At 46.6% G+C, this 11,735-nt stretch overlaps 1 protein-coding gene across 2 annotated transcripts; it reads right to left on the reverse strand.

Moving 5' to 3' along the window:
- Window positions 1–584: 584 nt before the first annotated feature.
- ints4 (integrator complex subunit 4) lies at window positions 585–11,561 on the reverse strand. Of its 2 annotated transcripts, none has more exons than XM_080460025.1 (24): window positions 11,436–11,561; window positions 10,194–10,388; window positions 9,388–9,505; window positions 8,692–8,798; window positions 8,449–8,563; window positions 8,051–8,136; window positions 7,914–7,964; window positions 7,645–7,733; window positions 6,749–6,869; window positions 6,068–6,139; window positions 5,802–5,976; window positions 5,074–5,279; window positions 4,859–5,001; window positions 4,384–4,499; window positions 4,081–4,214; window positions 3,059–3,225; window positions 2,837–2,930; window positions 2,678–2,758; window positions 2,463–2,593; window positions 2,228–2,287; window positions 1,824–1,983; window positions 1,603–1,746; window positions 1,313–1,433; window positions 585–1,194 (listed from the first exon to the last, which is right to left on the reverse strand). In XM_080460025.1, the coding sequence occupies exons 1-24, from the start codon at window positions 11,487–11,489 to the stop codon at window positions 1,007–1,009; spliced, it is 2,928 nt and encodes a 975-aa protein (XP_080316151.1). In that variant the 5' UTR covers window positions 11,490–11,561; the 3' UTR covers window positions 585–1,006. The 2 variants fall into 2 exon arrangements, with proteins under 2 accessions (XP_080316151.1, XP_080316152.1); XM_080460026.1 differs by having other exon boundaries at window positions 712–1,194; window positions 8,051–8,130; window positions 11,436–11,560.
- Between the last annotated feature and the right edge of the window lie 174 nt (window positions 11,562–11,735).

Below are 11,735 nucleotides of genomic sequence, written 5' to 3' on the forward strand. Positions count from 1 at the left end.
GTGCTTCAGACAGTCTGTGCCACCCATCCTAAGTGTTTTTTAAATGTGATAGTTTTGTACGTCGGCTGCAGTGTCAACGTGTCTGAATAGAAAACGTAGAAGTTTGAAGAAGCAATTGCTGATTAAATCTAGAATCCACATGAAACTTCTTAGTTTAGTAAAACAGTATTACTTGTTAACTACTTTTAATTTGTCAAACTAAAAACTGACTTGTGAATGTGCTTTGTCTTTATCTGTTTAAACATTTAACAGAAAATTATTTTTTATTAAACCTTGATCAAATATGTTTTGCGTCACTATGCACCATTTTATAACTAAAATATCAAGTCGTATTATAATTTTTCATAAATATCTAAATATGTTGTGATGCTGTAATGTTGAAACTTGTCACCTGGGAATCATGAACCTTTTTGTCTTTCTGACCTGGAGGAGACGACGTGTGATGGAGCAGGAATATTAACTGTTTCAGGGAATAAATTGTGTCTCTCTGACTTTATGTCAAACACTAGAAGAGTCCAAGTTAAGTTAGAGAAACTAAAACTAAGTGTTGGTGTAGGAACCCAGAAGTGAAGTCTGCTGTGTTTCCTGGATGAACAACTGAAGACTTGATGAAAAGTGACACTGAGATGAAAGTGGTCAGGTTGTTCCTCTGATGCTGTTCTGGTGACGGAGGAATCCGCCTCTATTTTCACCATGTTTCTATCACAGTTTCACTCTGAAGACTCACAAGTTCAGTCACTTTATTGGTACAAATATTGAAGACTGTGATTTTGAAGGAGCGAAAAGGAAAAGGGGGCGTTTGACCCCCTTTACCTGTAGTTACAATGGTTGGCCACTAGAGGGCAGACACACAGGAGACACAACATTGAAGTGCAAAGAGAGAATGAATGAATGAACTTTAATGTTGACTTTTGAAGTGTCGTCAGAAGAAGAAACGTTGGAGGTTACATTTAGTGACAAACAAAGGGAGAAACTCCTGCGTGTGAAAGCGGAACTCAGCTGAATCTTAACGTCGGGCCGGTTTGGGCATGATGTAGACTTTGACGGATTTGCTGAACGGGATGGTGCCCTCGACCGCTGCTTCCGACGGCGCCAGGCCGTCCACGCTGTCGCTCCATCCCGGCTTGCAGGAGGAGGCGGAGGCGCAGGAGGAGCTGTAAGCCAGCAGGAGGCGCACTTCAATCTGAGACGGCTCTGAGAGACACCAGGAGAAAACACAGCGAAACGTTTGCCAGCCGTGTTCAGATCAGTTTCTACATTCCTGCATCTGGTTCGTCCTCACGGTGTGAAGGTGTGTGAGGACAGGACTGACCTGTCCACGCAGTGTGTGACAGGTACACCTGTGTGATCAGTCTGTGTCTGTCAGGTCCCGGCTTTCTGAAGTCTCCAGGTTTAGGATGGATCACGTGACTCTGACCGTCTGGATACAGGACCTGGACACACGTGTTCACCGCGGGAATCAAACAACCTCCAGTCCCTTTGAGTTTATTGTCAGAAGCACATGAACACAGTTCAAGGAAAACACCGTCCTCGTCTACATGAGTCACATCAGACTCTTCAACCAGCTAAACAACAACAGCACATGTGAACGCCGGCACTGACCTGGACCTTCACGGAGCTCTGAGGGTTCTGGACGTGCTCCAGTGTGGCATCGATATCTAGCGCCACCACCAGGCCGGAGGTGAACCTCAGCGGGTTGTCGGACTCTCCCGTGGGCTCTATGATGGCGGCCGTGGCTCGATGGATCTGTGACCCAGCGTGGTGATTCAGTCAGTGAACACTGTGAGAGCAGCGACTCTCCAGAGGTCTGCTGGTGTTTCTACCTGCTCAGGCAGTCGCAGCTGCAGCAAGCCGCTCTGTCTCAGAGTCGTCTGGAGGATCTTCACCACTTCCACCGGTTTACACGACGACAACCTGGGCAGCAGCTCCACGAGCTTCTCCACAAAACTGTCCTGGAGGTGGGGCAGCTCCGTCACAAACAGCCTGACGGGGCAGAACAGACACCACAACTGGAGCTTCAGTACAACTTCAATGAAACGTTCACAGCAGTGGACACTCTGAGTTTAACCACCAGGATCTCATGGGTCACCAGGGATTTAAAGTAATCCAGTACAGGCAGTAATTTGCCTCCTATCCCATGAAAAGCACATCTCCGAATAAACGAGGCTCAGATTCTATAAATAATAGTGTGAAGTGTCAACAGTTTAAAAGAAAGAAGAAACATCACCTGTGAAAAGACTCGACGTCCTGCAGGAACCTCTCACTGCTGCTGGCGAGGGAGTCCAACCTGAAAGAAGTGATGGAGAACGTGTGTGTGTGTGTGTGTGTGTGTGTGTGTGTGTGTGTGTGTGTGTGTGTGTGTGTGTGTGTGTGTGTGTGTGTGTGTGTGTGTGTGTGTGTGTGTGTGTGTGTGTGTGTGTGTGTGTGTGTGTGTGTGTGTGTGTGTGTGTGTGTGCACTGACCCCTGTCTGGTGCGAGCAGTCAGGATGAGCTGCAGAGCTTTGGCCTGCAGGCGGACGTGATGGATGGTGGCCACCTGCCGACTTTCTAATCCACTGTACAGGAACTCCAGTTTGTACGTTTCCTCCAAGATCTGCAACCACACACAAAACACAGTGTACACACGGCGCGGTGTGTGTGCGTGTGTGTGCGCGTGTGTGTGCGTGCGTGTGTGTACCTGCTGAGCTGCTGCTGTTGCCGTGACATTTTGTTGCAGGCAGAGAGGGACCGCCATGTTCCACAGCTTCTCCTGCAGAGCCTGAAGAAGCAGACAGAGACCGTGACCCTGCATGTCTTTGAAAGCGTCACCATGTCTTCCAGGAAACCTCACACACACCTTCATGAGCAGCAGCTGGCAGCGCAGGTACGTGGCGCAGAAATCAGCAGCTCCGGCGAGCTCCGTCTGCAGCTCTCCCAGCCGCTGCAGGTCTCTGACACACAGAGCAGAGACGCAACGCCACTCAAGTCAAACAGAGGACATGGAGTTTCAAATCCATCAAACTTGCTGTCAGTCGCTTGTTGCTGTGCTGAACGCTGCAGCTCCTCGGTGGGTGTTTACCGGATGGTGAAGTTGAGCAGGTCCTGTGCTCCCGCTGCCTCCAGATTCTGAATGGTGCTCACTCTGTTCAGACTCTGCTGGAGGAAAACTTGTGCCGACTCCACAGAACCAGAACCGGGACCCGAGTCCAGTGAGTCCAGACCGTAGACCTGCTTCCTGCCCGGCAGCTGAAGCCCGCGGCAGGCCGAGGAGAGGCGGGAGAACTCGTGTTATTCAGCATCATGTGAGGAAAGCAAACAAGAATCTGGCTCCTCTGAAGGAACAGTGACACTTGTGAAGTGTTGGAGTCACCAGTCTGAATATCGCCACTCACGTTTCCTCACATCATCACACACTGAGACACTTCTGGGCTCCAGGACCGTTTGAAACCCAAACACAATCTAGGGACTGAAGACAACCTGCTCTACCCTCCCAGTCAAAGGCGCCGTGTTCTTATCACTGATTCTAGTCTGGAGATCAAACATCAAATCTTCTGGATTCAAACAAGATCCTGAAGTCACTTTTCATTCTTTCAATAAATGTTGTGTAAAAATCTACTGCTGGTCATCTGATTAGATGTTAGTGATTGTTTTTAAAATGTTTCTGGTCTGAAATTCTGAAAATATGTTGTAAATGACCTAAAAATGATTTCAATTGTCCCCCAGGGTTCAATGTCAACTTCTCACTTCGTCTGAAATCAGTTTATCAGACGTCAGGAGTTTATTTGCAATTTTGCAACAGAGCTATAGAATGAAATCAAAACAGTCCTGCTTCATACAAAAGTTAATGATTCCTGCAGCACTATCGAGGATCTTCTGTGTCTGCAGGTGTGTGTGTGTGTGTGTGTGTGTGTGTGTGTGTGTGTGTGTGTGTGTGTGTGTGTGTGTGTGTGTGTGTGTGTGTGTGTGCACATGCCACTGATCTGCACAGACTCCATGTTTGATTACCAGTTGTGGGTTTGTTGTACCATGCTGGATATAAAATGTAAAGATAGGTGGAAACATGAAACAGAAGCTTTGCGGTGAAGTGCAGCGTTCTCTTACTCTCAGCGGCGGGACGAGGTGTGACAGACTGTCCCTCAGATAGGCGTAGTGTCTGAAGGTGTGGTCGGAAAACAGAGCCGGCATGGTGGGGCACGAAGTGGCAGCGTTGAAAACCAACACCAGGACAGCGATGTCTGAGATCAACAGCCAGAGTTAAGAAAGACCAGAGGATGAAAACCGTCATGAAAACCAGGAATGACAGTTGGTGACTGAGTCTGATGGTGAAATCAAGCTTCGGACAAAAAGAAACATGGTTGTGATCCGAGGAGGAGCCCGACAGGACCGGAGCCATGTGAAGGATACAGGCTGGATCATCCATGTCCGGCTCTGGTGTGTCGAAGTACGGATGTGTGCTGAGCAGTTCAGGGGCCAGCGGTAAAACGAGTGTCGGGTGGCGCGAACCCAGAAACTTGAGACACCTGAGAGGAAAGAAGAGAGTTTTCAAAGCCAGTCTGAGCTGAGGACGTGGAGGAGCTCAATGGACAGGACGAAGGATCGGGACGTTAGAACGACGGCTGGTGTCGGTAGTTTGAGAGGACCGTGAGAGGGGAGACGTTCAGGTGGCTCAGTGCTGATGTAGGAGAGGTGGGAGCTACTGAAGGGAAGTTGGGGAGCTGCAGTGAGCAGACTGATGGATGCAGTGAGGGCGGAGGAAGAGGAGGAGCCACTGTGTTCAGCCCTGGAGGGAAACTGTGGGCGTTTTATCCCCATCAACCTCAAAAGATCAAAGAGGACCAGCTGATCATGAGGACTGATCCACACTGGGAGACGATCTTACTTCCAGACAGAGTTGCGGTCGGTGGGATACTTGTTGAGGTTCTTCAGCAGCTCCAGCAGAGCCAGCTGGATACACTCTTTAGTGGAGACGTTGGTGTAGCACAGTAACTCATGGAGAGCTTCTCTGATGTCCCGAGACGAGTCCTGAACACAAGCAGCAGCTCCATCAGGGACCTTTCACAGCTTCTAGAAGTCGGCGGTAGAGAAAAGACGCACCTCCAACACGGCCAACACCGTGTCCAGCTGGTCCTCCCTGAGCGTGATGTGGGTGGAGATTTCCCTCAGCACGTGGATCGACTGCAGCCGCACTTCCTCAATCTCGTCGTTGAACATGTCCACCAGAAAGTCCAGACACTTCTCAGCGAAGCTGGGTGAGGATCGAGCCAGCTGACACAACGCCTCCACCGCCGCTATTCGAACCTCTGCGTCGTTTTCAAGGAAGGAAAATCGGACAGAAAACATCAAGTCTCGCCTGCGGCGTCGTCAACAGTTCTACCGACTGCTGCCTTCTGTCATTGAGCATTGAGCTGGACCACATCTTGATACTTAAAGCTTTAATCTGTTCAACGATCTTAACTGACGTCAAGGTGAAGAATGGATCCAGATTTCTTTGTAGTGAGACAGAAACTACAGATTCAGCAGTTTAGTTTGAATAAAACCTCCATTTAGCAGCAATAATAAGCCCTAATGTCTCCAGCAGAGTCTCTATATAGCAGAGTCTCTATATATTTTGCTACCTTCTTCATTAGGAAGTCCACTGTCGTCTGAGCTTGCTCAGGTGCAATTGTTGTTTCTTCTCTTTACAAGTCACATGAGACGGTGTGTTCTAACTGCTGCTTTTTTAAGACACCTGCACTGAAAATTCTCAAACTTCCAAAACATTTCAGTCAAAGGAAACATTTTCACATCTGGATTAAAACCTCAAAAACAACAGAATCACATACCGAACATTTCGTCCTCCAGGCCGTGGACGAAGGCCCCGCAGGCTCCGGAGGCGATCAGGTTGACGGTGTTGCTGTCCAGTTTCTCCTTCGGGGCGTCGTCGGCCCATTTCCTGCCCGAGGAGAACTCTCCAGAAGCAAAGAGCTCTTTAGCTCGTTCGTGAGCGGTGCGCTTCCTCTGCACACAGACAAGACCCACAAAGTCAGTGAGCACATGGCGACGCAGCACAGACTGAATCCTGCAGGCTAGAAACAGTAGAAGTACTCACTCTCAGGTCCGACATCAGCTTCTTGTCCAGAGTTTGCTCCAGAAAGTGAGGGCTGACCTGCAGCATGGAGCCCTGGCACACAGTGAAATGTGTTTGTGAGTCACACTCAGGTTCTGCTGAGACGTCGAACACAGAACGACGCCGGCGGCGGTTCTGCTGCAGCAGCTGCTCTCGTGCTCACGTCGGTTCAAAGTGACGTGAGAGTTTGTGTTCAACGGTCAGAGTGTTTAGACTGCTGCGCAACTTTCCTCTGACGCTGTGACTGAGTGAGGAGCTCCGTTAAAAAACAGCTTTTGAGGACCGGTGTGAATTTAGAAGGTGTGTATAAAAGCGGCGAGCGGCTCAGCTGACACGCGTCTTTTATTACCACACTGACAAACACATGGACTCTGAGTCCCACCTTTTGTTTGTATATTCAGCTCTGACTTCCTGCAGCCTGAACTCATGTGACAGGATTCACTTGTCAGCCTGTTGGGATCAGAGGCAACCTGGGTTTAACCCTTCATGACCCTGGGTGTGTTTCTGTGGTGTGAACTTGAAGCAGTGTTGTTTCCTCCTCAGCTTTGTGGATCACGATACTTTCAGCTGGTCCCATTACTTTAGAAAAACATGTGAATAAAGTCTTGAAAAGGCTTTGGTAGGGAACACCTTCAGTGTGTTGGTGTGGTTCTGCTCTCTCACCAGAGTTTTGGCGGCCTGCACCCGGACCATCCAGGAGCCGTCGCTCACCATGTGACTGATCTTCCCAAAGGCGTCGTCCACCAGCCGGATCTCCTCATTGGACGATGGGATGGGCACGATGCTGTGTTGGAAGGAATGGCAGGATTAACGCTCTCAGGAAAGCAATAGTTCATTCAGACGACCGCCTCTGGTATTTTAACGTGTTTAAGATTCTTCATGGTTGTTTGCTTCCCCACATGGCGGCATCATCACTGTAACAACAATCAGCTGCTGTGATATTAAAGACGTTTCAAGAGCGTCTTAAATCGATGAGGTTGATGTGTGGCTTCATTTGCACCAATCCCATGATGCACTGCGATACTGGCCATTTGTACCATGTGACCTCTGGTCCAGTGTAACACTACAGTATCGACGAAGGTTGAGGTGAAGTGTTTTTACTTCGCTTTTTAAACTGCAGCACGTTACACCAACACCACATTATTTATGAAAGCCAGGTGTGTATGTTTCTGAACCTCAGTGTTTATGGCTTGAGTCACGGCAGCAATTCAACAATAAATAATCTGCAGACAGACGAGCAGAAACAGTCTCTTTCTCCCCACAAGAGCGCTTCCCGGTGCCGCCACTTCGCAGGACAACCAGACATGAAGCAGGTCATGACTTTGTTTTGTCTCCAGTTTGGAAACAAGTACAGAAACACCTCGCCTGCTTTTAACTGTCAAATCAAACCACAACAGAGCAACGAGACAACGAATTCAGAGGGTAAGTTACGACAGCATTGTGGAAAAAAAACAACTTGTGGTTGCCATCTTGATACTGTGTTTGTACGCTTGGGTCTTAGTTTGATGTGGTGTGCAGGGTGGAGCAGCTCCAGCGTCAGTCTGCTGGAGAATCCTCACCTTTCTGGATACAGCTGACTGAGGACCCAAACCATCTGCACCGCTGCAGAACGGACCTGCTCGTAATCATCTGACAGCAGCCGGCAGGCCTACACACACACACACACACACACACACACACACACACACACACACACACACACACACACACACACACACACACACACACACACACACACACACACACACACACACACACACACACACACACGATATTGATCCATGGAGTGGCATCGTTGTCCAACAGTTCAAATCGACGGAGCTCGTACCTGGTCGTAGATGATCTGATGAATCTTCATTCCTCTTTCATGCAGCTGCAGCTGCAGAACAAGCAGAAGAAGCTTTACAGAGAATGGCTGCAGCCATCAGAAAGAGCGGAGCGTGTTGGCCTGCAGCAGAATCCTACCATGGCTTTGATAGCTGCAGTGCGGACTCTGGGGTCTTGGTCCCCGAAATAGTCACTGATGACGCTTTGAACATCCTTTACTGCTCCTGGACACAACAGGAAGAACACATTACAGCTGCTCACAGTACAATGATGATCATTTATGAGTTTACAGGAGAGATCTGACACCAAGTAACACACATGTTTCCTCGTCTGTAATCTGTATTTTACACAGTTGAAGGCAGAGACATAGTCAGACGTGTCCACAGTGATTAATGCCTCAAACCAGCACTCTGGTCTCACCCACATTTCATTCTGGGATGAAACCTGTCTGTGTGTGTTTGTGAGCTCCTGGTTGTTAGAATATCAGTAATTCTAAACTTCTCATACGAGTGTGCGTGAGATTGACTGATACACACCCAGCGATGAGCCCGGTCCTTCACTCTCTTTTGTCGGAGGAGGGTCCACCATCCCGAGACATCCCAGGAGCTGCAGACATTTATTCCTCACCCCGAAATACGCATCAGACAGGTGCTGAGGAGCAGGAGGAAGTATTTACATAACCGTGTGTGTGTGTGTGTGTGTGTGTGTGTGTGTGTGTGTGTGTCTGTGTGTGTGTGTGTGTGTGTGTGTGTGTCTGTGTGTGTGTGTGTGTGTCACACCTTGTAAGCCACCTCGATGAGCCTCAGTCTGACAGTCGGACTCTCAGGAAGCTGAGTACCGATGAGCAGCAGAGTGTCCAGCAGCTGAGCCAGAACCTGGTGAGACTCTGTGAACACACATTTCTTTTAGAGGAACTCAAAAAATAAACTTCTGAAAACATTTTGAAACTCAGGAGATGTGCTGCTCGACAGAATATATTTATTTTATTTCTTTGTAAAGCACTGTGTAATGCCTTGTGTCTGAACGGTGCTCTATACTAGAAATACGTTTGTTTTGCTTCATGACTTTTCCCCAGCTCGTCTAAACACTGAAGAAGCTGTAAGTCCGAGTGACGCCTGATTTCTTCTTTTCTGGTAGAAATGTGTGAAATGTGTGTTCCGGAGCTGACAGACATTTTCAGGAAGTTTTTAAAAGCCTTCAGGTTCCATCCAGCTGCTCTGTTCTCACAGGCGTCGCCACAGAAAGTCATTGAACCTCCATCCTTGGAGAGTTTTCACACAGAAGTGAAATGTAAAAAAGTCATCAAATACAAAAACAAGAACTGTTTTTCTAGATTCTGCTCAGTCTCAAGACAAAACAGCTGCTTAAAAATATTGATGCTCTTTAAGAAGTTCTAGTCATGAGGCAGGAGGGTGTTTCTCAGCTGTAAGTAGAACTAAGAAGGACGAGTATCAGATTCAGTCTGTGTATCTTACTCTCGTTGTTGAGTGTGTTGATGGCGTCACCAACGATGCAGTCGGGGCTGAAGCCCTGAGTTTTGGACAGAATCCCCAGCAGAGAGGCGATCTTCAGTCTCACCGAGTTATCTGTCTCCTGAGGGACCAAGACAACAACATTCAGGCTGTTTGTTCTTCATCTATGTACGTTCACATTTGTCCAGGTCGGAGGCCTCTCCAAGTAATTTCAAAGATCGACGGTCTCGTCTGGTGAACATCATGAAGTCATGGAGCTGAAAGCTCGGCGAAAAAACACACGACCGGATTTAATTTGCCTTGAGATTTTCTAGTCATTTTGTTTGGATTGATCATCATTTTGAGAATGTTCCCAGAGGATTCTCACTCAATCTCACTAAAACAAGAGTAATTGAGGGAAAATATTTAGACTGATGATCAAACATGGCAGAAATAAACAAATCCAACCGAGTTCACAACATTTCATGGATGTATTTCACCTCCACCGAGTGACGCTGCTCTTCATATAGTTTTTCTGAAATGTTCCAAAATTTGTTCTGAGTTCTTCGTCTTCATTTTGAGAGAAACTTGTTTTCTTGACAGTCATGGTTCTGACCTGATTGGTACTAAAAATGCTTCTCCAGGTGTTTCCCAGATGTGACGCTTCCATCGACTCTGAAATGAACTCGTGTTTTTACTGAAATGATTTACGCTTTGCATGTTGTCTCTATCTTTTTGGTTATTGGAGTTTTATAGTTGAGCGGCGCACATCTTTCTGTTGGATCACGTCTTAGTGTGATGCTGGACTGCTGACATGAGGCGTCCTTTACCTTATAGTAGTGCTCCAGCAGGATTCGGACCACACCCTCCACGCTCTCCGCCTCCACTGGCTTACGAGCGAACTGCACCAGGTACAGCAGGGCATCGGTGGAGTTTGAGGCTTTGCAGAGGTCGATGTGCAGAGCTGCAGACTTACTGGGTTTGGACAGACGCAGCTTCTTCGCTGGAATTTCCTCATGAGGAATCTGGGAGCAAACAAACAGCCTGAACTGAAAACTCACGGTCACAAACGGCACAAAACCTTTTACATACTGAGGCCTAATTCTTCTCTCTCCTTCGGGGAAATTCTCTGAAATTCTTCTCTCATATTCTTATGAATCCACTTAATGTAGACTCTTTCAGAACTTAATATCTTCCAAAATTCCTCCTCATTCTCATTGTGTTGGAGTGGGGAACATGGAAGGACACTTCATACAGCTTTACGATCAAGAAGTTAACATCTGCTATAACCGTGTTTCACCACCTTTATATTCAATTCAATTCAACTTTATCTATACAGCACCGAATACAAGAAAGTCCTTTCTAGGTGCTTTTAACAGAGAAAAGAGAAAAACCCAACAAATCCACATCTTTGGATTACATTTTTAGGTTGTTGTTGTTGTTGTTATGATTTTATTTATGTGTCAAAGTATTTTCACTAAAGTCAAAGACAAATTTGCTCAGAATCAATAATGGTTGATGTACTGAAAGCTTTAGAATCAATGTAGCAATAATCTATTTCGTGTTTTTATTCATCAACTGAATCTTGTGCAATCTTTCAGTGTGATCAGTGCACGGACACACTGTGTTTCCTCCACTGATTGTGATCACCAAAGTGTTTTTTAAACATGGCGTCTCAATATTTTACAGGTTGTGTTTATTTTTGTACGTCATTTATCTAATATAGGGGAATGTAGAAAAATATAATAGACATAGGTTCATGTACATATAAAGGTAGTAATTTGAGTAGTAACTAGTATAAATATACACAGAATAAAAAAACAGTATGATATATTGGCTGCATTGTTTTACTATTCAGTGTTGATTCACTGAGTTTAGTTAATTTCTCTAGAAGATCAGTCATTCATATTTATTTCATTAGAAGTTTGTTTTAAGCTGTAAGTCAGTCTGATCGATTGTTAGCCGTTAGCTCTTCATATAACATCAGCTAATATAAATCTATTGTTTTATAATTTAGCTTTTATCCGCTCAGTCCAAAGCCACCAGCGGGAATAAAGCTTTCGGGAACTCACTTGAACAACTTTGGAGAATTCTTCGTACACTCGTTTTTTTAAATGTGCTGCCATCTCGAGAGAAGCTGCTAGCTTAGCTTAGCAACGCAATTCAGTCACAACACGAATTGTCCCTTTTCGCTTTCCGTGTGCTTTTCTTCTTCGGCGGGTTCGTGACAGTTTATCCAGGTAGAAGGGCCAACACCGCTACCTGTTGAACTGGAGTGTGTGAACAAGTTCAAAAACAACAACAAGACCAAATAAACCTATATATGAACAAATAAAACTGTAAAAAGAGAATAATGCATGTGTTTGAGTGTA

This window comes from Lipophrys pholis (genome assembly GCF_963383615.2).
Source record: "Lipophrys pholis genome assembly, chromosome: 3".
Lineage (NCBI taxonomy): Eukaryota > Metazoa > Chordata > Actinopteri > Blenniiformes > Blenniidae > Lipophrys > Lipophrys pholis.